Consider the following 24,370-nt stretch of genomic DNA (forward strand, 5'->3'; position numbering starts at 1 on the left):
CTATGCTGGCAATCATATATAAGATCTAATGAACTCTTCTGGCCTTAAATAGTTGAGAAGCAGGAAATGTTCCCCACACAGTAAGCTGGATGCACTCTGACTTCTGGACACAAACTCCTATTCATTCTGGACTGGCGTCTGGCAGTAGAAAGGCATTTGATCTCTTGTTATTAGTTGGAAGCAAGTAAAAATATTTACTGATTTTAATAAAGCAACTTGTGCCTGCATCAAGAAGGCTCCTCCACCTACTGAAGTTATCCATTGGCCAGAACTAAGCATTTCTCAAGTAACTGAGCTCATGCACGCACAGACTCTTGAGCTTGGGGACTTCTGTCTTGGTTTAATGCTGTTACATAAACAATATAGTGAAAAGAATTTTAATGGCATTTTTATTAATGGAGTTCCATTAACATTACATGGGCTGTTGTACTAACTGGGACTTATGAAGGCCAATAAAACAACAAAGCAGACTTTCTAATTGCCAAACAACCAAATAAATGTACAGTGAATGCAATGCTTGTTGGGTTAAAGATTAAACAGGGCCTGGAAGCAAGGATAATGAGATATTACAAGCAAGCCTTTATACAATTAACCATTCCTTCCAGGGTGCCTTTTCCTCCAGGGGATAATACAGCCAGAGCAGCTGAAAAGGTTTTACTTTTATTTGCAGGAGAATAGGGGAGGACTTGGTGGGCACATTTTTATTCCACCGAGCCTTCGTATGGTCCAATTAAGGACAAAACCATACCAAGGAAAATACTGCAGAACAGAGCAGGTGCTCTGGGAGACAGCAGGTGTATTTTTCCCTATACAAATAGACAGAAAAGCAGAAAAACAAACTGAGAAAACTACCAACTTCCCCCAAGCAGAGGTCAAGGGCAACTCTGCCAGAGAAGACTGGAAAATTCTAGGGAGTTAAGAGTGTGGGGCCGCTTGGAACAGCTTTATATTTACAACACAGAGGAGAAATGCTGAAAGCCATTGCCTGCACCTACTGATGGCGACCAAACACATCCACTCTCAAGGAAACAAGAGTCTATCCACCCTTGGGGTAAGTGGCCATTCCTCCACAGATCAGAGACTCAAACTGCATGATATTTGTAGATGAGTGTTCCCACTCCCACCCACAAGGCTTAATTTTGCCTGGTGCCGTTTATTCCTAGAATGCACAAATCCCCAGCATTGCCTATCGCTCTCACGGGGCAGTGTACGTGGGGAGGACACCAGCACACCAACTCTCTGCTGTTCAACAGACAGCCAAAGAGCTTACTAGGAACGCACTAAGGAACTATTTAGTGGGCTGCGATCCAGAGGATCAGGGCTTTTTTACCTCCTTAGGTGTTCCTCTGCGACCAAACCGCATTTCACAATTTGCAGCATCACAGAAAGTTACAAGTCTACAGCCCAGCGAAGTATTCCCTTCCCTGTTCTAATACTAGAAGCCTGAAAAGACCAACCAGGATGTGCTGATCTTGCTCAACCTACGAGTCGCTGTACCTGGAAGCAGGTTTAACTCAACGAACGGGTGACCCTTCCCTCACCTGCGTAGGCATTTGCCTGCTGCAGCAGCTCGGTACACGCGTGCACATCGGCAAAAGCTCGGATTCCAAGGCAGTTCGTGGGATGGAGCTGGGACTGAAGAAAGTCACAGCAGTTTTTTCTAACATCCATCAATTGCAATAAACTAGCAGCTGGCAACAAAACCTGCAAAGGCAAGAAAGGGGAATTAGACTTAACAACAAAGAAAGTCTGATTCACAGCTTGCACAGATTAGATGCAATTCCCCTTCAGACAGGGACACATCCCCGTGGGGTACAGAAGGAAGGTTAAAGTTTTAGTACTATCCGCATGCAGAAGATCCCAATCCATGCTCTGAGAGCTGGAAACGGCTATCCCACGCTGGGCTAAAAGTGGAGCTCTTCTCCTCACATCTCCTCCCCACAAGACCTCAAGGCAGGTAAAGGGAGGACAAAACACAAGCAACCACAGATGCACCTGAATTTCTGGCTTTGCTGCAGGTGGGTCCTGCACACAGATTTTTATTTTGTTTTTCCCCTGAAGAGCTTATGTTGTTTATATGCATTACCATCACATTCAAAGCCCATAGCAGCCCAGCACTCCTCAAAATCTTGAACTTTCTTATTTCCAACAAAGCCGTGTTGGCTTGTGAGCAGGGTGCCCAAACTGCCAGGTAGGAGAGGGAGTTCACAGAAGCTCAAGCAGGTTTTGGTGACAGCAAGGCCCTCAGGAAAGTTGGGGCCAACTATTCAAATCAACAGCCCTCATTTTCACTCACACAAAATGCTGCGGACACTTGTGGTTCATGACTGCATCATCTGAAAATGAGGTACTGCTTTGTATCTACAAAACCAAGTGCAGAAAAGGGAGACAGAAGTGGATCAGGAATGCGACATCTGCTGGAAAAACCACCTTTGAGGCCAGTGAGTGGGATGGGAAACAGAAAATATAGTCGGTCGGGATGTTACAGCCCATGACATCAGCTACTTCCTTTCTTATGTCGTACAGCAATTGCAGATGTGTCTTATCCCAGCTCTTCCATAGCTCTGGCTGCTTCACACATGTCCTTCTAACTGGGCATCTGTGCTCACCATCTCAGCACAGATTTCCGGAAAATTATTTCCGACTCAAAAAAACAAGCGGCTGTTAAACAAAACAAATAGGTTAACAGCATTCGCCTCCCTGGATCTTGATGGCAGGGAGGGGAAAAAGATGTTCCCTCCCTGTCCCTGCCCACCCATCCCCAGTCCTGTTCCACATCAGGACAGGACGCTCACAACCTGCCCCAGGTCTTTTCTAAGCCACTGACACATTTCAGCTGCAGCCCAGCTATATGGTGTCTGACTGCCGCCAAGCAGCTGCCTCAACAGGCAACAATAACAAAAAAAAACTCAATTAACCTGGGAGCCCATTTTGGCCCAAGCCTCTTGATGCCAGGAGGAGATAGTTTGCGGTTTTGATTAAATCAAGGTAGCAATGCTCTCCCATTTTTTGAAACCTAGCTGTGAACCACTTTCTAGCTGAACCATCTCCTTCTATCAGCAGAAAGGTGAGCACCTGACCTGCGTAAGGGTTGTGGGTAAAGAAGTCAGAGTCTCTGCAAACCATCTCTGGCCATATACCAGCCAGAGCTTCCTCCATGCACCCCCCATCCATCCAGCGTGCATGCTGCAAATGCAGGTGGGCTGCTTACCTTGAGTGTTTTGGGATATTGCCTCCAAAACAGAAGGTACTCACTACCATCACTAATACCCTCATGCTACAGCCCCCTGGACATCCTAGTACTGCTATTACGGCCTCGTGCCGGCTTGAGAGGGCAACGTAGAAGGAGCCTTACACTGTTGCAGTTATTGGGAAAGGGGCATTATCATATAATACTTTTCAGAAGTAGGATATAAATAGCCTATCAGGAGATGAGTGGATTTTCTCTTCCTTATTTCCCAGCTGAACATCTCACCACTCATCTTGTTTTTACCAGGGAAAGCAAAAAGCAAGCAAAGGATATCCGCTAGCACAAAGTCTGTTTCCTTTAGAAATAACAAGAGGAAATGCCCTGCCTAAACATGCAGCAGGACCAAACTGCAACCCCATTAATATCCAGGCAAGTTACTCACTTGGGTCTGGATTTGGCTTTTAATATTTGAACTCCAACCACCGCGAACGATTTACAGAGAGCTGGCTTCTGTACCAGATTGGCCTCCATACCAAAGCCCAATCATCTTTTGAAACTATATCAAAATTTTCTGCTATTACTACTGAGACTGACTTCTTTGCTAAATAAGTTACATCCAGAACCTCAGCTATGGGGGGTGTGTGTATATATATATATATATAGCGCCATAACCATCTAGTTTGCAAGCTGTGCTCTCTCACTCTGTACACTCTGTACCAATCTCAAGTTTTACACAACATTGCCTGTGCAATTAAATACTTTCATAAACCTTTGATGTCTCTGAACCGGGAACATCTTTCAGCCAAAAGTGCTCTGAGTTGCTGTAAGGTTCATTCAATAGGCAGGGCATTAACGCTGGACTTCAGAGATGGGGTTTAGTTCCCTGCTCTGACAGAGCCCTCCAGGTAACCTTGGCCAAAAGTTAACCTACACCATTCCTCCTCTGCAAAACTGGAAGAGGAGCATTTCCCCAAGGCAGAGGATGTATTAAAGCTTATAAGCAGCTTTGACAATTTAGTCAAAGCAGGAGCCAAATAAGAGTACTGGCTGTAATCCTCAGCAGCACATCCAGGGCCACAGCTGGAACTGCACATCTGCCCAAACGGGGAGACAGCTCCCAAGCACCCTCCCAGGGGAATCCATGACCAGAGAGACAAGCAGATCGTGTGCTTGCAGGCAGGTTAAATGCTCGGTTTTAAATGAACAGCTCTAAACTGCACAAGTAGTGGAGATAAAACTACATTACTGTAATGTGGCTTTCCAGTGCAAGGCAGGCAATTAGGCTTTATCACTCCCCAACTGCTACCAGGCAGTGCAGAGGGTGAACAACGGTGCTTCTACTTAAATGCTCCACCTGGGGTGAAATAGCCCAGGTGAAGGCATGTGTGACAGGATCGGGGGCCACAAAACCTCTCCAGGACCAGGCATGAGAAGGACAAGGGATACAGAGGTGAGAGAGAAAACAGGAGAGCACCTGGCAACTTCCCTCCTGATCTACCTTCTCCAACTTCACCGCACAGAGCAGATACACCATCCCTTGGTTAAACAGTGGGATAAAAATGGGGAGACGCACCTACCAGGCACAGCAGAGTCCTTGGTGCCACATCCACAAGTTTCTCCTCACTTTTCTATTAGGCCAATCCAATTTAAAAGACTTTCCATCAAGCCTACGAAGGGTCCCCAATCCATCTGCTGTAACACCCCAGAGAAGTCAGCCCTGCTGCTGACCAGGGCTCTCCAGCACTCCAGGAGGGTGAGGCATGGCAAGGAGCTTTTGCTCCAGGGAGGAAGGTAGCTCTGATTTATTGCATCTCCTCAAGCTAAAGGCAGAAAGGCTCTCTGCCTCACCCTGGGCTTGCACCTACTATAGCTGCAGGTTTTGGAGTGAACAGGGGGAAGGGAGATGAACTGACCCACTTATCACCCCTTTATCATCAAAACTGCATCTGCCACAGACACTCTCCTTCCTTGCTGTGAAGTCCTAAGTCCCTCGGGAAAGCTGAGCTGCAGAAGCACACTTCTGAAAAGGAAATGCTACAGCTTCTAGCAAAGCTTTTTTCCTCCTTTCTCAAGCCATTTTTTATTAAAATGACTATGTCTGCAAAGCTGGCAGTTTCAATATCTATTTCCTCCAGACAGCTGATCTCAGACTTCATTCTTTCTACGTGAGCCATATCTCGAGCTGCAGTAGTATAGGAGGACACATCACACACGTAGTATGCTGCATCTCGTTCGTAAGAATTTAATTGTGGAATCAGGTTAATCAGGACTTTTCCCAGGGAACCATTACAACCCTAATGGTAATGACTTTCTTAATTGGGAGGGTAATTCTCAGGCTGCCTGCAAGTAATTAAGTGCTATCAGTAGGGATGGGCGGGACACACTGAAGAGAGACTGTATTCACTGTCTACAGCCAGAGGTCCAGCTGTCTTCACTGCCTAGGAGAAGGCAGATTCCTAAATCTCCTCTTCGTTCAGCTCCGCTCAAGGACACCATGTTGAGCCTCTGCTCCATCACCGGACTTTGCTCCCATCACTCTTCACTGAGCTGGCAGGTTTGATACGAGCGTCGGAAAGCAAGCGGCAACACAGCCAGTTTGGCTGCAAAATCAAGACCTAACTGAAAAATTCAAGGAACTGAGATGTTAAAACAGCCAGCTATTCCATACAGGTACAGAACAGCAGGCCCTCTGCTCTGTTTGACACGTGCATGTGGTTTCCATCGAAGCCAACCAGGGCTGTGCACAAGCATCTGTGAACTTCCCCAGGTTGCTCACTTTAGTTTTCCTCACTTTTACAGAAACTGCACGGCACAACTTCTTTCCAAATAAATTTATCAAGCTCTGCTTTCAAATGAATGAGAAATTTTTGTCACGCATATGAATCTTTACAACCAACCTTGATGTGGGGTGCAACAGAAGAGAACAACAGGACACAGCAGGGACAAAAATCCCAGGATTGATTTTCCTGCAACTACAACATGACTGCAATGAAGACAGAAATTCCTCCTCTGCTCCATGCCTTCCAAACAAGTGGGAGGTTAAATCCCAAATGCGCGTTCAGAAGCAAAACACTGCTCGGCACAGAAGCCCCTCTATCATCCATCACCCCGGAGCCCTCCTACTACTGCGTCTGTATCGCCTTGAAATCTCACTCTGAAAATGAAGTTCCAACGCATAAAGCAGCATTGCATTTGTCAGGGCGATTCTCACCCACGTACCCCCAACGGAGTTAGAAGAGGGTATTCGCTCCCACATGGGCTCAGTGCTCTCATTCATGGAGCTAGGGTGGACTGAAAAATCCCCTTTACCTGCACACTTGGGACATACTGTTGAGGAGAAATTGCATGAAACTCCCCCCAGCAATCCACTGCATAGAAGATGACTGGAACTGACTGTACTGGCTTGACCTCTTGTACACACATCCTTCCTTACTTAAAAAAAACAAAAAACAAAACAAAACAAAAACCACTTTGTGCAATGAAATGACAATCAGCTACAAAAATACGTGCGTAGAAAGAGAGTTTCACTTCCTGAACACCATACCAGCCTATAAAAGCAGAAAAGACAGGTTTCTGTCAGGACAGAAATAACAAAAACACTGTAAAAAGGCTTCTTGTTGTGAAGTGCTGAGCGCTGCTCAGCATTTGAGTACACTTGGGAACACTCATCCTTACGCTCCACATCACCTTTGCTGCTCATCTTTTTTCTCACTTCAGTTCTGCTCTCATTTTATTTTGCTTACTGACAAGATATTGTCTTTTCATTTATTCACATGTTTTGGTAGCTTGGCTGCATCTGTTCACTTAATGCCGTTTAGCAATCTTTTTTCTTGTAGTTTCTACAGTGAAATTACCTGGCGCCTATACCCAGAAATCGCTTTTTCCAGCTGCTGAAGAAGTCTGAAAAACCCCTTTAAAAATGCACCCTTGGCCTGCCAGAAAATCGCGTGACATGGCAACAGGTGACCTCAGGAGATACCTGCTGGGAAAAGAAAAAGTCCCACCGTGCTCAAGCAAGACTGGGAAGCAACGTTGCTGAAACAACGCAGACAGGCATTGCTGAGGCATCCTTCCAGACACAAAGCTGTGCAGCTGGAGGAGGTGACGATGCAAGGGACCAAACCTGCTCACTTCTTCCCAAGACTGGCATGGCTAATCCAAACCAGAGACTGCAAGGAGCTTAATATTTTGTTATTCATGTTGTTCGCCTTCACTGATGTGAACATTTCCAACGAATCAGATTATTCTTTCCTGCAAACTTTCCTTCCTGTGGCTGCAGGTGAATATTAACCTATTTACGGCATTCTGTTCAGGGGTGAAACACCCAGAGACAGCATGGAAATTTCTCTTTAAACTTTTTATCGGTTTCATCACAAAATTATACTAAATTCCATAAAACATTTTCAGCATGGACATTTTTAACACATAATAAAATTTAAACTAGTCAGTTAATCTTGCATTAGATCAGCTTCATTTCTTAGCTCCCATGAATTAATTTACCTCCAGCCTAAAGAGTTACAGAGTTGTTGTTTAAATAAATCCTGTAGTAAAAGGACCTGCTTTCTAGATTGGGAAAAAACCACCATGCCCAAACCTTAGCATTCACTTACTTTTATCTCACTTGTCTGAAAGATGGAAGCCAAAATACAGACAGCGCTCTGACTTTAACTCTTTGTAATCCCTAAGCCACAGAAGGCAGGCTTTGGTTATGTTTTACTAAAAAAGATAGCTTTCTGGTTGCTCAGAAAGGCAACATCTGGACTTCTTCACAGACCTTCCAGGCACGTCTATGCTGCTGATGCACAGCAGGACCGAGCTGGCTCTCCAACCTGCTCCAGCTCCCACGACGCCACCTATACCCAGGTGCGGCTGTACTCGAGCACTGAAAAACTCTCATGGGAAAACAGCCAGGGCATGCGTAGTCACTTCAAGCAGGCTTCATTCAAGGCGGACTGACTGGGACCAGCACGCCAGATGGTATCCTGAGCTCAGCGCGTCCCACGTGCCGAGTGGGTGCTTCTGGGCCACCGAACAACCAGCAGCATGGAAGGAAAGCATACGTTTCAGGGAGCATGTGGATACAAGTCTTCACATTTCCCACAGGAAAAGAGACCAGCCTGAGAGCGTGTACATGTCATTTTTCCTCCAGCGATGGAAAAAAGATCCAGAGGTCCAGATCCCAGAGGTCCAAGGATCTCCACCCCAGTTCCTCACTGAAGTAATGTTGTATCTCAGCTGCTGCTGACCCTGACACTGTAATTAAGCATGGGTTACGCAGCAGACAGCTCATCCAAGCGACCCACCGTTGGGTTTGAGCCTCAGCTTCTCTGCTATAATGGCACTTTGAAGGTCTCCTCGCTGCTGGTCCTCAGCCTCACCATAGGGCAACCAGGGTCCACACTCCTACCAGTGTGACAACTGTCGGGTTGAGAGCATGCCAGAAAGTCAATGTTGTAAAACTAGAAGGGCAGAAGGGGCAAGAAAAGGCACCTGCAGACTTAGGTCATGAAGGATGGCACAGGGCTTGGGCTGTGGAGATAGCTCAGGGCTTTGTCCAAGTTCCTGCAGGAAGAGCAACAGGTCAGCAAGAACCTGCACCCTCCCTGCGGGGCTGGAGCAGAAGAGCATGTCCCATCCACGGCAAGAACCTCGTTTCAAGCAGAACCTGTCTAATTTTACCATGTTAATTAGGTCAACGGAACGCACGCAGCAGCGTTGCCCCTGTCTCTCCAGCACCGCAGACACAGACTTGTTACCCTGACCAACGTCCAAGTCACAGGGAGGAAGACAACAGACTCAAACTGCCGCTTGCAAACAAAAACGGAGACCAACCGAAAAGCACGTCCGCACGCGAGCTCCCAGCGTCCCTTCCAGAAATCAGTGGCTAAGTGCACAGCCGTTTTCTTACCACAAATACAAGTAGAGTCAAAGAAAAAGCTTTACCAGCAGCCACAGCCACGTGACACAGTGAAGCGCTCTCCTCCTGAGCATCCTGCTTTATCTGTAGGCTGCCTTTCAATTACTCTTTCCACTTCTGGACAAATATTTACCTCAAAGAAATTCAAGACGGAGCGCGCACACACACAAAAAAAAAGGAACAATGCCCTCATTTGAACAATATATTCCACTCAAAGCTCTGCCAAACAACTCAAACTACCCAGAAGAATTTAAAAACAGCCAGATTCCTCTGCCATGACCTTAAAACAACGTTTGACTTGCTGCTTGTTTGAGTCTATTTTGACCTTCGACAGACTGACCCACAAGTCAGCACAGCTTCTTGGAAGGCAAATGCCTGCTCTCATTATAAGAGCTCGACACAAAAGCTAAATGCAACATGACTTAAGCGCGGGGAAAGCAGCGAAGTGCCTCAAGACTAAAGAGAGGCTCGAAGTAGCTCTTTTCAAGCTCAACCTTTTACTTTCTGCAGCCTGAAGAGATCACTCACCCCCAAAGGACCCGCGCCTTTGAGTTTCAAGCTTTTTACTTGGGTCTCCACGGGAGCCGCTGAACCAGACCTACCTGCACATTCTCTTCCGTGACCTCGATCTCGGCGGTGTAGATGTAATCAATCAGCTTCCTCAGGGTCTGCCCATCTACGTCTTTTATCTCAATCTTCTTGGCTTTACTTTCAGACATGTCTCCTGAAATTCATTTCAAAAGGACAGTTAGAGTCGGCTTTGCAGGACATCGTCGCAGGCCCTTGCTCCCCACACATCCAGCACATCCTCCTGGTATCTGACTAAAAGACTGCCCTGACACTATCCCTGACCATCGAAGGACAACCAGCGAGATTCCCAGAAGCCTCCTAATGCCACCTAACATCTCAACATTTGAAGACACTACTGCAAAATAAGTCAATAAATGCAACAAGCTCAATTTCTTGCCAGAAAAGAACCCGCCATGGTTCACCTGCATTCAAACACATATAGGGGCTAAAAACACACCCAGTATGACCCTCAACCACGTCTCAGCACAGGGACAGACTCAAAGAGACTGTGGACAAGTCTTAGGAGGGCTTTTTAAAAACATATATATTTTATATATTTATTAAAAATATTTTTTAAAAAATTTTATATATATATATATGTGTAGATGAATAAGTTGCAACAGTTAAGTTAGGGTGCTTTGTGGTATACCCTACAATAAAAGCAAGGCAGCATTACCCTCTTTCTTTAGGAAGAGCCTGAACCTGCTGAGGAAAACAAGCACACAAGCCAGCAGTTACATCCAGCATGCTGCAAGCTTCTCTCCTAAATTACCCTGCTGTAACCTGTCCGCACAGTTACACTTTATGCAAAGCATCTGTGCAGAAAACTGTATTTCTCCTCTCTCACCTTCCCAACCTCACACCTCAGAGGCAAGGCAGCCTTTGGATCCAAAGTGTATCCTTTTCTCCAAATACATAACTTAAAAAAAAAAAAAACAAAAAAAACAGCAAACATGCAGAACTAGAGCAATAATTTCCCCTATGGATATACAAGTAAAACCCGTATCTGTGTAAAAGCCTATACATGAACCAGTAATTTACGTGCACCCTCGCCATCGCCGTTGCGGCCAACGCTCTGCAGGCACCAAACCCACATAGTCGGTGCGTAACAGGAGCACGTCACTAGGAACAAAAGCATCAAAAGCATGCTGTGGGGAGGAGGAGGAAGGGCTCCCCGGGGCCCTTCCATCGTCCATGCATACGCTGACCTCACCCAGGTTTTAATCACCAAGATCTTGAGGAACCACACAAAAGAAAGAACAAACTCCCAGGCAGAAGGAAAACAATAAGTGAAAAAACAAAGCTGAACAAAGCAGAGCATGAAGAAGTGTCAATTCTTAAACCTGGGCATGAATAATCACTACCTGAGAAATCTGGTGACTCAGTATTGCTGTGGGATTAAGAGGAAAAATAGTTCCTGCAGCCTATGGGAGAAGTAATTACAGCCTACATCTCCGTACAGCGTGCGACAAGACACGGCTGGGTACATCAAGTGCACAGCACAGAGTCAGATGCTAAAGGGGGTCCAAGCTTGAGCAAAATCTGGATCCTGGAAATTGAACTTTGCAGGCTTCACTTATGCCAATAAGGAGGCAAATAACAGGAGCGGGCTCAGACCATAAGTATTAGAAGAGCCAACAACGTCCCAAGGGAAATGTAGACTGAAATAATATTTGCCCCAAATTCAATTTTTAAAATTAAATAATAAAATGTTCTTCAGAGAAACCCATGAATGCAAACGTAGAAGTACAAAGGGATAAATGACCTACATTTGGGAGGCCTTCAAAACAGGCAGGACTTTTTAATTGACAAAATAAATGTCAGCTCCTTCACACGCTTCCTCCCCCACAAAAAAAAAAAACATCTCCAGAGATGAGAGGGGTCTTTCTGAGAACAGCCTGGTCCCATCAGCCCGTAAGGAGCACCCAGCCGGACATCACCTCCACGGCGAGGGGCGAGCGGAGCAGCCGGTGCCCTGCCGCGTTCGCCGGGAGCACACGGGGCAGAGGGGAGGCTCGGACGCACGGACCCGTGAGATCGATGCAGGAATAGCTCGGAGGGACCGATCCGATAACATCATCTGTCTTTGCGGCGTTCATGTGACACAGGCAACAAAAATAAAGGCTGTGTGGGCTCCCACACCCACCAGCAAGCTGCCAGCCCTGCATACTAATAGCCCGCGCTGCCTCTGCTCCACGAACAGCCCAGCGCGATGGGAAAGGAGGGTTTTGTGTGCTGTGCTCCGCGGTCGGATGGGACCCGACCCCTCCAGCCGCTCTGGTGTGACGGAGCGCCTGCCGCTCGCCAGGCGGTGATGCTCTGGACGTGTCTCTAACGCTGCGGAGCGAGGATGGACCTGAAGACCCCGCAAGCAAACCAGGGCAGGGGTTGGAGCAGACCAGGAGCGGGCAATAAGCAGCCCCCTCCTCCGAGCGCAGAGCCAAGGCAAACGCAGCCTCTAAAGCACGGTGGGTCAATTCGGGCATCTCATCCCACACGCCTTCAGGAAAAGAAAACCCCACGCCTTAAAGCCCCCAAAACCCAACCCTTAGGATGTCTTTCATCAGTCAGACTCGAGCCTTACCCGATACCTTAATTACAGAATAATTCAAAGCACTAGCGTCATCTCTCCACATAAGGGCTGTGCTGAGAAAGGGCTGCACAGACCCCAACCCCGCACCGCCACGGTCGGGCAGACATGAGGGACAGGGTCGGAGGGAGCAAAGGCAGGTAAAAAAAGCCAGGCAGAGTGGCTCCAAGCAGACCCTCTTTAGGTGACAGACTTTGCAGACACCAACCCCTGGTGAAGGCAAGCCCCCAGGCATCACGCTCAACACCCAGCGGTGCTTTCTCCATTTCCCTTTGCTCACGAGGGCAGGGAGAGAGCAGAGCTCTCCTGCTTTGTCGCAAGATGAACTAGAGTTAAAACTGCAGCAGCTTGCGGTGCCTTGTTTACCCAGCACAGCAGCTTGCCCTGCCTCCTACGTACTGCGCTCCAGGGAGGCTTCCCAGTGCACAGCTACAGCTTTTCTTCTTTCCTAAATCAGAGACGTGCTGAAGGAGAATACGAGCGCATTGGATACCAAAACCACAGCCTCTCACACATGGGGCGAGCGCTTTGAAGGGGCGCGCAAGACCTGCAAGGGAGGTTTCTGCGTTGCTGCCTCCTCCTTCGGCGCTTCTGAAGTTCCCCCAGGTATCTCACAGGAGCAGTCCTAGCAGCATCACTGAAATATCCGTTACCCTTTCTGAATTGAGCATGTTTTCTTCTAAATGGACAGAAATTACTGTCCCCAATCATCCCCACCGAATGGTGCCAACAAGGACCAGCCACCATCCAAAATGCTCCAGAAAGCCAGTTCAGGAAGGGACACGCAATTAGGAGGTGCTGGGTCCCAGCAGTGGCAGTCACAAACGGAAGATGTGCCTGCTTATTTTCAGACTTCCCAAGGCTATTTCAAAGAGGAATGCCTAACCAGAGGACCCTAAATGGCTTAGGAAAGACCCCACGGTCATTACAAGGTCATTCACGAGTCCAAAGTCAGGCCCAACCTACAGGGACAGGGGCTGCAGAGCAAGCATCAGGTGGAGGTGGATGAGCTGCAGGTCTCGGTTTGGTTCCCACCGTTCACAGCTTTATAATGATCGTTCTCTACCGCGTGGCTGCCAGCACTGCTGGGGAACCCCTCCAGCTCCCCGCACCCCCAAAAAGCGGCTCCTCCAGTGAGGACTCAGCGCACACACAAGCAGCTGCTGCCCAGTCCTGCAAACACCCACACGGTGCAGCTTGCCCCCCCAGCGATTGGGCTGCATCACTGATGTGCAATGCAAAAAAAAAAAAAAAAAAAAAAAAAAAAAATCCAAGCCACAAGAACCAACTGAGGTTCAAGCCGTGATTTTAAAATGCCCCCGCTCCGCAGAGCGAACCACCGCACAGCTGGAAGGAGATCGCACGCTCGGTCTTTGCAAGAGGGAGATCCAGACTTTCGAAATTTGGGGCTAGCTAGATGGAAAGCAAAGGGAGAACTGGTCCGTGCCTGACCCGCTGCCCCCGGGGACGGGCAGCTGCCAAGGCTGTCACCCAGGGGAGCTGCCGAGCTGGCCACGTGAGAGCGGTTAGCTGATTACTGTTTAACTCGCGGTGTGAGGGATTACACGGCCCGGAGAATTCCTGCACGGAAACACGAGCAGCCCCGCACCACCACCTTCCTGCTCGGATGACCTCTAAGGATCAGAGCGGGGTTTTTTTCCCCAATGTTTTTTTTTTTCTTTTTTTAAACCTCTCGTCAGGAACGAGCATCCCAAGCGCTCGCAAGACCTCCTCGAGGTGCCCTGCGGGAACGGTTGCCTCTGAGCAGCGTTTGCTCCTCTGCCTCACCACCACAGCCAGTACTTCCACGGCACAGCACCAGCGCCCTAGAAAACACAAACGCTCCCCACGCTGATAAAGCCACCATGGCGAACCTCACATCTCATCTCACACTCGGACGTCTGTTTACACCCAAGGTTCTTTCCCCGCCTCCGTTGCAGAAGGGAAGAAAGCTTCCCAAAGGACAAGCTTTTTCCTCAGAAATGCTGTGTTCTGCTTCCAGTAAAGCAAATAAAAGGAGGCCTAATCTCAAGGCTTTTAGAAGGAAGAAGCAACCTCTAGACCACAGGCAAAGGAATGTGAAACAGGGGCAAAACCTCCAAACCTCATTTACGCTGAAGCTGAGGGATGATAACAACCATTCCCTGGAATGTACAATCATTTTCTTTGTATTTGGTTAAGTCAGTTCCTATCCTGGAAAGGAGGGCAAGGAAAATGAAGGAAGCTAAGGAGCTCCTGACCAGACTAATTTTACTAGAATGACTTAAATAAGCTGGTCACTCCCCTACCTGGGGATTGGCACAGGTTTTTTTGCTGGGCACAGCCTCCAAAGGGCATCTGCGATGGCAAGATCAGGCGATCAGAGCAAGAATTTAGTCCTCTCCTCTTCACACAGAGGTTGCATCTGCCATTACCAAAATACACGAGGCTGCAGCAACACACCCTGCAAAAAGGCAGGGCTGCTAAAACACACTGGGATCAAGAGAACAACGGTGTTATTTCGGGCAGCAGCAAAAAGTGCCACGGGAGATTAAACATCCGTGACTGCAAATCAGCATCAGCAGGGCTGAGCCTTGAAACTACAACTCCTGTGCCAGCAACTTCTTTGATGTGCACCATGAACATTTAGGGCACCGCACACGTGCTTGATGTTAATGATGTGTATTCATGACCCAAGGTCTTGTTCGGGGGGATAAAAAAACCAACCCAAAAACCAGTGAGACAAACCTCATGGTAATAACATTCCTGTGACTCTCATGCTACCCACTCCCCCCACACCCATACAACCAGCCCATACCCATATACCGTGCCTCGAGGAATTAGTCAAGGATGACCAGCATCATCCATCAGGTGTAGAAAACTGCAGACCTAACCGTACTGCTTCTCTCTCAAAGAAACCCTTTCCTCGCTGGCCGTGCCTACTGCCTGTGCTGCAGCTCCTGCTGGAGACACAGCCAGAAGCCTCTGGGTTTGCAATGGCCCGTTCAACCCACGTACAGCGTCTGGCGTCAAGAAGAGTACCTGTAAACATCGCACAAAAATAAGGGCTGCAGGCCGCAAGGACCACGCGGTGGGCTTCCATCTCCACAGTTTCGGCCACAATCACCACATCACAGAGGAGCCGCTTGCTGGAAAAACACCAGAAAAGACAAAGATCATTTCAGAACTCCTGGTCAGGCAAAAAGCTACATCGGTATATCCTGAAAAAGTAAGCAGAAGACCCACCATTACAGACAAGGCACCTGAGCTTCTGCCAAATCCCAGTGGAGGGTCCTCTAGTCCTTCAGCTACCAGCTCCTGTCAGTGTTTGCCTACAACGCAAAGCCAGGATCCTCCTGATGCTGCAGCCCTGCCTGTGGTTCTGCTTTTCCCAGAAAAAAAAAACATCTGCAAGCCAAACTAGGCATACGTGCTGCTGAAGAACAGATGGGTAAGGGGCTCCTTCCATCTCTCAGACAAGCAGGGCTGGGAAAAAGCACAGAAGTGCTTAAGAGCTTGGGCACTACGTGGAGCCAAGCTCTAGCAGATCTATAAGACAAGAAATAGCTGTGCAAGGGAACACCAGCAGTGCTTTCGTCTTTCCACGAGGGAAAGGTAAAGTGGAAAAATGAAGTTATTTCTGTACTTCCTTCCATGTTTGGCCCTAAAGAACGTGACCACCAAACCATCTCCTCGCACTGACCAGCGCAGAGGCTGCCTCAACCATCTCCCAGTGAGGAGACGCCAATCACTGGAGTTTATCCATGGGCCTGAGGACTTCATTTACCACATGAATTAGTCTGGGATTAAGAGTCACTGAGATAAAGCACAGGCCTCCAAACAGGAACCAAAAAACTTCTGAGCTCCCCCACTGACTCATTGTACAGCTCTGGAAACGTCACTTCATTAACTAGTGACCTTTTCTACGAGCCCCACGTATGTCCTTTGAGGATTCATTAGTTAATGTTTGTACAGGGCTTCGGAGATCCTGACAGCTAGAAGTGCTTAGCCTCCCAATAAGTTGGTTTAAGATGTTTGAGCATACAAATGCAAAATAAGGGTGTTCTTTTCAAATGTCAAGCCTGAAAAAGGATCAGTGTCTGTAAATCTAGATGTCACCTTCTCTTCAGAAATGCTTATCACCACGCTGCACTTTGTCTTTAGGAAACTGCATGTCAAATAAACACTCGTAGAGCTTCTAAAGGACTAGGTACGTCTCCTCTTCTCCATATATTGGAATACATGAACAAAACACCTGTGAAATGGAGGGTTATAGTTGGAAAACAGGAAGAAAGTAGGAACTGGTAGTCTGTGCTCTACATTCACCCCAGTTTGGAAGGGGGATGGCAATGAGGGAAGCTCTTTAACAGCCTCCTTACGGAGGCTTCCTCATTCCCTTCAGCTTATGCAAAAGGGGCTCTGTTCAATTCCTCTTTGGACTATAGTTATCTAAAGTACCGCTCGTGGAATTAATTTCATCTACATTTGAAAGCTAAAAATTTCAAGTGAGCAACATACAGCAAATAGGTTAAAGGCTCAGCAAGATTTTTCTAGACCCTCTGTATGAGATTTCTGGATGCATTTGGAGGCACTATTATTCAAGATAGCTATTAACATTGATTGTTGACAGCTTAACGAATCCCATACCATAGACACGAGAACTGTATATTCCAGAACAATAGCAGAAGCTGACAAAAAGGAGGACCCAGAAGAAGAAAACACCAAACAGGTGCTTAAGGGCAGCTTTCAGTCTTCTACATTTGATCACTTCAGTATTGCACAAGATCTAGCTAACTATAGGCACTAAGAAACATTGTCCGTCTCCAGCTATTCCCACTACACTTCAATTAACAAAGGAATAATAGTAGCACAATAGATTTCTGAATATAGCCGCAGAAACCTCTATTTTCAGATCCTTTGCTTTCAGTACAAAGAAAGCACTAGAGGGATGCCAATAAAAAAAAAAACAAACCACCAAACCATACTCCACTTCATGTAATTGTTACAAGGGAAGGACATTTCCATTTTCTGTTCCTATGCAACTGAAAACCGCTGTCAGACATCTGTGGAAGGAGACATTTCTAATCCTTCTCCACACCAGAGTATGTGTATATTGGGAAACTACTTAATCCACAGAAGAGAGGTGGCTATTACAGCATCTTTTGAGTACTTTGAGTGTGCAGGAAGAGTAAAGGGTGTTATCTGCTTTCATCACACCATCTGGACACAAAGGGAGCACATACGTTCATGGGTATGACACATGTACTTTCCATAGGAATCCTTTTAAAAATTGGGTTTCTAAGTCTCTATTTGAATGGTAAAGGACTCAAACGAACCAGTCAGAGAAATGCTCGCTGAACTTCTTCTATCTGGTTCATGGGATAACAACAATCAAGAAACAACTCAGGTTTAACCACTGCCACCACATTGCTGATGTGATGACAGCAGTTCTTGAAGACTGTGTTTGCTGATGTTTTTTCAGCCTCCATTCTCCCTGTACCCACGCAGCTGTGTAGAGATGAAGGTGTTCTCTTTTAACCAATATCTGGATTTTCAGATTTGCAAGTAGAGAGCTGACATTCTTCCCGAGTTGTGGCTTTTTTTTCACTCCCTACTTTGGGGTGCTAAGCCCAGACTGAGCGACACTGCTAGTTAAAGAGAATAAGAACAGCACATTAATAATGTTTGGTCTGTAATTATGCGTAGGTGTCTTAGTGTCTGTAATGTTCTATTATTGGTTTTCAGACCATTAGCTCAGTTAAGTACATAGTTTACAGAACATAGTTTACAGCTGAATTTGCTGTAAGTAATGGAAAAAACTAAATGAATTATCATCTATGACTGAAGGCTCTTGCTCAGATGGTTTTGAGCCATAGCTGGCTTCCTTCTGCTGGGAAGATGGACAGGTCTGAGACTGGGAAGAGCAACCCACCACAAAAGGGCTATATTTTAGCTGTCTCTTCCTACTTGTTGATTAATCCCCTACATGTAACCATTAGCTGTGACAAAGATGGCACAGATTTTTTTCTAAGTCTCCCAGGAGCCTTTCTGTTCCAATCAGCACATTTCTGTTAAACCAGAGAGGGTGCCCATTAAGTCAAAAGTGTACCTCCGTAATTCATTCATGACCTTGAATGCCTTTCTCATGTGAGAGGGGTTGACTGTCACTGTGCGCTGGTCCTTTTCATCTTCAGCTGCCTCAGAGGATCGGGAACTCTGCTTAATGCTAAAAACATGGACAAAAAAAAGGAGTAGAAAGTTTGATTCAATGACACTTTAAAAAAAAAAAAGTATCATAAATCTGCAGCACAGGGTATTATGCACGGAGTTACTGGCATGTTTGTTAGCCTGCTCAGGTTACCCATGTGAAGAGCATCAAAAAATGCAGCTACTGCTGCATGAATGTTGAAAGCCAACCCAGCCCACATTTCAGTCAGCAGCAAAGAAAAGGAAAAAGTGCCAAACACTTGAGGACAAAGCCCAGCCCTACAGGCTTCAGGCCAGGAAAGCAGTATAAGTTGAAATTCAAGCCAGAACATAATTGCCTCACTGAATAGAAATAGACTTCAGCACTGGGAACTACAAGAGTACCATGGATACTTTAACATCCATACAGAGAAAGAGAAGTTCAGTCTTCAATGTCCCATCTGAAACCACAAGCATACAATACACAACTTGTATCTTCTTCTATAGAGGCAAGTAGAAAAGGACTATTAAAACTCCCTGCACAGCTTCCAAAGCATTAGCTTTACAGAGGCCACATCCCCTTTCCATTTTAGAAATAGGTCTATTTAGTGCCACTGGAACATATAGCAAGAATTATTAAACCAGACCTTCCTACCAGAACCACCAGTTATATAGGTAATATCAAACCAGATGCACTCGCTCATGTGCTGTGTTTAACCAGGCCAACAGGTGCCTAAGGCACATACGTGTCCTCATTACTTTGTTGGGAGCGCTGGCTCTTCACACAGAATTGACATCAGGTCAATATCTCTACCTCCCTGATCTGAAAGCGCGTGAAATCACTCGGCGCTAAAGGTTTCCACCTATGAAAAAAAGCTGCACTTGGAGCCAGGTCCCTGTTCTGCTTACACCCGCGGCTCACCCCTCAAACCTGCCAGCAGGCAAAGGCAAACAAGACAAATCAAGCAAGGTTGTCCATGTCGAAAGCCAGCCCCAAGCGAACGGCAGACCTCAGCAGATAATCCCGTGGCCACCATGCACCAGATTGGAGACCTTCTCGGAGTTTTGCTTCCAAAGGACGGTCTCCCTCAGCTTCATGTTTGTCCCCTCCTCCCTGCCGCCTTTCTTAGTTGGGCTTGTATCATGATAAAAAAGGCTGAATTGGGTTAAACCACCAGTCTGGGCAGCCCAGCATCCTGGCTCTACCTGCAACCAGAAGATGATGTCTGAAGAAGGGTGGAAGGATCCTTCCCCGAAACAGCCCGCCAGCCTCTGCTAAGGTGCGTATGCATGCACATATATATCTATATATAAGTATACTCACACACAGTGGCTTTTCCTTTGAAAAAACACTATTATTCACAATTGACAACCCCCTGACAGTGTGAAGCCCTTGCTGAACATCACAACCTCCCCGCTGCCAGCTCCCGACCGGTGGCTGTTACCAGCACGATGTCCCTCGAGACCCCACGAACCTCTTTGCCCCCCCAGCTGTCCTCGGTGGGTTGCATTGTCCTCCTTCTAGAAACAAGATGCTGAATAGCAGCCAAGCTGTGCGCAGCTCGAATACACGCCTGCATACTGAGCGGCCTCCAGCTTTGTGCCCAAGACAAAGGTTAATGCCAAAAACCAGCCAAGTCCAATTCTTTCACTTTGCTGAGCAAGTGAAATATTTTCAGTCATAAGTGAAGCTGCAAGGCTGAGCACAACATCACTCAGCACATGTCCCACTGAGGGAGACAACTTCCCAGACTGCGTTACAGTCATCATCCAATTAGTTTAGTGTGGCTGGATTAAAAGAAAAAGAAAAAAAAAAATCAGAAAGAATACCTTTTGTTAAATGTTTGATATTCAAGGGACTGGTACCAGGCAACGACACAACCAGCTTTTCTGTCCCCAGAGAAAGCTGAACTCATTCTGTGCCACACGTACCGCCAGCAGCGTTCACGGGCACGGAGTGGCGGCGGCTCTCGGCTCTTCCCCAAGTCCGCACGCCCCAGTGAGGGAGTCTCCTTGCTCCAGGGACACGGCCAAATTCAGCTAAGCCTCGGTGTTGTTTCTATCAAGAGCCCTGGTTGAAATCTTAGGCCAAGCAAAGTTTGACCACAGCTTTAAACACCCCGGCATAAACCTTTGCTTTTTAAACAGCTAAACATGCCCTTGCGGCGCGCCGGAGCCAAGGCATGAAAAACGAGGGTCTGGAAGTGCAAGTGACTTCACTGAGCTTTCAGTCTCCGAGGCCAAAACACGTACAGGAAGCAAACCAAACAAACAAAAAAGAAAGAAAAAGAAAAAAAAGAAAGTGAAACCGAAAGGCAGCGGCAGGGACAGCTGTACCCATCCCACCGGACCGCCACGGGACACCGCTTCGGTCATCGTCAAAGACAGACCTCGTGGGATCCGAAATCAAGCGATGCACACCAAAATCATGGGGCTTCTTTAAAAAGAAAAAGCACACCGCTGAGATTTATTTATTAGCACTCCAGTGCCGGAGACGAAAGATACCTTATGTTCAAACTTTTCCGCTGGCAAAAGATACAGTTCAAAGGAGACGGCAAGTTTCATTAAACACCAAAGTAAATGTCAGATCAACAAGCCTTCATAAAGCCTCAACTCCACCAACATTTTTCTGTGTATTTTGCTTCAGAATTTCTGAAAAAGATGAACCAGTTCTTCCTAAGAAGCATAAAAAGTAACTTTTTAAAAAGCATCCTAAATCATCCTCAGCTTTATTAGCAGGGGTGGATTTCACATTTTGCCAACGGCTCACTATAAGAAAATACTGCAGATTGTCTGGTTAAAAACTCGTTTCAAAAAAATCAAGATATGCTATTTAAAGTTTTTCCAAATGACTCACATAAAAAACACATTTGAAAAATTAATGGCCAAGAGCCTTTAACTCATCTTTGAGACTGACTCAGCTTCCACAGAACTGTGTTCCAGTAATGGACAGAGGATGATTTTATCTGGGAAAAAGATTTCACACCCCCATGCACACGCTCTCAGAGATCACCGACACATTTCCAAAGTAAAAATGCAAGAACCTAAACACTCCGAGCGAATGCAGCCTGCCGCAAAGCAAAAGCTACCCCTGAGAAGACCAAAACCGTGCATTGCGTAGCCCTTTTCTGGGTTTTTTTTTCCCCACAACACTAAGAATTATTACACTTATTACACTGTTACTATATTAATGGAGCAAAGCAGAGGAGGACCAGGGTCCTCTGATCAAAGGTACTGGCCAAGACCACCTGGACGTGCTGGAGCCCCCGCACCCTGTGACTACAGAGACTTTCCCCCCAGCACCCTCGCGTTTGCCTAGCTGATGTCCTACTACACCAGCGGGACTCGCAAGCCGGCTGCCAGGAGCAATTTGTTCTATTCCTGGGCTATCCGAGGCCGTGCACCGAGCAAATGGACAAATGATTTAATTTCCCTGGGCCAGATGAACATCCTTGTTAGGGACACAGCAGGAGTCTCCTAAAATAAGCAAAGAGGTTGTTACTCTCATGGAGTGCCAACCCCACCGCCACCTCCTGCGTGGCCTTTCAATGCTGTCCCAAAGCAGAAAAAACAAACCCCAATTTGAGTGTCCCCAATTAAGCCAGCAAAGCTAATCGCAACCCCATTTACACCGCGTTCCTCCTCCCCAAGACCCACGAGCCGGAGTTGGCTCAAAGCACAGCTCCTGCCTGAGCACGGCCGCATCCCAACTGAGAGGTATTTTAAAAACCCATAACCTGTAGCTCTGCTGCACGCAGGTATCACTTATAAAGTTGGGTTGCCTTAGTTACCAGCAGTAATTACAGATGTCTTTGCAGATTCTACGTGAAAGAATAAAAGCCTCGCTTAGAGCTAAACTGTCCCCTGGCAAGATGATTGCTGTTCCTGGTAAACCCCTGGAACAAAAATCCCAGCTCTGCCAAAATCAATTCTACCACTGGCTTTACTGGAGCCAGGAGCTCACCCTAAAGGAGAGGCAGATCTCAAACGCACTTTCCTTCGGAGCAGAGAAGGATGAGCTTCTGCTCATATTTCTGGAAGAAGAGCCACTGGGCTCAGCTCCTAGCCCACACGTGGACACCACGAAAGTCCCTCTCCACCAGGTTCTCACCTTGGAGAGATGATGGGACTCCAGATATATCCAGTCCAGCCCAGCTTCACCCCACTGGGCAGCACTGGTGGTGGTGGCTGGGGGGGTCTCTGGGAGCTGCTCTCACCTCCTGCCTGCGGACCACAGGCTGAGCTCCGCTCTCCTGGGTCGTCCCGTCACGCCGCAGAGCTTCGGTCCCCCCAAAGTTGGCCAAAAATTTAACGGGGTTCGGTGACCTGCCTTCCTGCAGCACGGGCAATCCAACACCTCCGCAGGCACTTCTAGCCTTATATTAACTTAAAAGTGACACGCTAAGGGTAAATTTTCAAACCCTACGGAGCTTCTTTGTGGGATACGTTACAATCATCCCCGTAAAATGTTCATCTTTAGTTTCTGAGAGGTTTGACATAGCTCTGATCTAAAAGTTTGATAGATGCCTGACAGCAGTTACTAGTGTTCAAAACTTAAGTGCCTCTACTAAGATAAATGGAGACCGAAATATTTAGTCTTTGCAAAATGAAAAATCATTTTACCTTAACTGGCATAATTCTCTGTTTAGAATCAATGGCCAAAATCATGGTGCCAATACATTACGCCCAATAGTTTTATTCCTCGAGTCAGGCAGACACAGTAAGAAAAAGATGTCAGCGTAACGGCATATTTATAAAAATCTCAATTTCCGAATTTGCCTTTAGGTATATACAAAGGTAGTAAAAAAAAACCTGACTGAAGGAATCCAAATATTGAGATGGATTTTGAGAGGATTTCAGAGAAACATATTATGATTAAAACACAGGGGATATAGCATAACAGAAAGGATTTTTTTGGTTTTTAATAGCAATATTATTTTCCTATTTTGTTGAACTTTTTCAGTGCCTACATCAACATGGACACATTAGCTTAGAAAAAACACACAAGTGCTATACAACAGATCCCCAAAAGGATATTCGTATCAAAGGAGACCTCGGGGGAAAAGCAGACTTCAGGAACTACTGAGAAGAAAAGTCTTTGCTGACGGTAATGGAAACAACACAAAATAACTCAAATATGACAATACCATTTGCTTTCAAAGGCAAATATTGTATTTCTCAAACAAATACTAGGAAGAGACTACCCTCACTCAAATATAAAGTTAAAATTACAGGCATTTTAATTCTTGGGGGGGGGGGGGGGGGGGGGGGGGGGGGGGATAAAAAAAAATCAACATTCCAGGGGGTTTTCTCCTATTCAAACTCAAACACATCTTACTAATTCTGAACCTGAGTACCATGCTTGATCATACAGCCTTATGTAATTTCTCCATAAAATGAAAGTCCCTATCAGCACAGTAAAAGAAAATCAGGATTCTGAAATAATTTACTGCCAAATGTGAACGTTTCAGGTTAAATCCCCCTTGCCCCTGGCTGCTTCTGCCCATGTGCAATGACATGGGCACATGATACCACTGAACAACTCGGATGTGCAAGTTATCAGGATATTTGAGTCCGGACAGGCTTCGGACCAGAGTCAGAGGTGATGCGAGCACCAGTAACACGTTCCTCACTGACTACAAAAATGGAAAAAGCAGTAACATTAAAAACCAAGGGGAATTCTGCTGTCATGAAAGTCACAGTATAAAATTTGAGGCCTAAACCGCATGACATAGATCCGAGTTGAAATGCGGGGCAAAAGTACAAAAAAAAAAAAGGGAACAGAACCAGCCCACGGTGCTGGCCCACCAAGGTCATTTTTTAACACCTCCTCCCAGGACTTGCTCCGAGCAGCCTTGGCGCAGTCCCACACGATGTGCCCTTTCGAACCAGAAAGCAGGTGAATATTTCCAGCTTTCCTTGCCAAGAGTCAAACCCC

The 24,370-nt window shown here is 46.7% G+C and overlaps 1 protein-coding gene across 5 annotated transcripts in view; it reads right to left on the reverse strand.

Annotated features, from left to right (window-relative positions):
- KLHL3 (kelch like family member 3) overlaps window positions 1–24,370 on the reverse strand; it is a 55,317-nt gene that overhangs the window by 24,061 nt on the left and 6,886 nt on the right. For 2 of the 5 annotated variants that reach the window (XM_075057034.1, XM_075057033.1), the window contains exons 2-5: window positions 18,356–18,472; window positions 15,289–15,395; window positions 9,710–9,831; window positions 1,542–1,704 (exon numbers count right to left, since the gene is read on the reverse strand). In XM_075057034.1, coding sequence (XP_074913135.1) covers window positions 1,542–1,704; window positions 9,710–9,831; window positions 15,289–15,395; window positions 18,356–18,472 — 509 coding nt within the window. Of the gene's footprint in view, window positions 1–1,541; window positions 1,705–9,709; window positions 9,832–14,555; window positions 14,625–15,288; window positions 15,396–15,492; window positions 16,333–16,365; window positions 16,502–18,355; window positions 18,473–24,370 lie in introns of those variants that run through there. The other 3 variants (XM_075057036.1, XM_075057035.1, XM_075057037.1) reach the window with 3 other exon arrangements.

This window comes from Buteo buteo, chromosome 24, assembly GCF_964188355.1.
Source record: "Buteo buteo chromosome 24, bButBut1.hap1.1, whole genome shotgun sequence".
NCBI classification, from domain to species: Eukaryota; Metazoa; Chordata; class Aves; order Accipitriformes; family Accipitridae; genus Buteo; species Buteo buteo.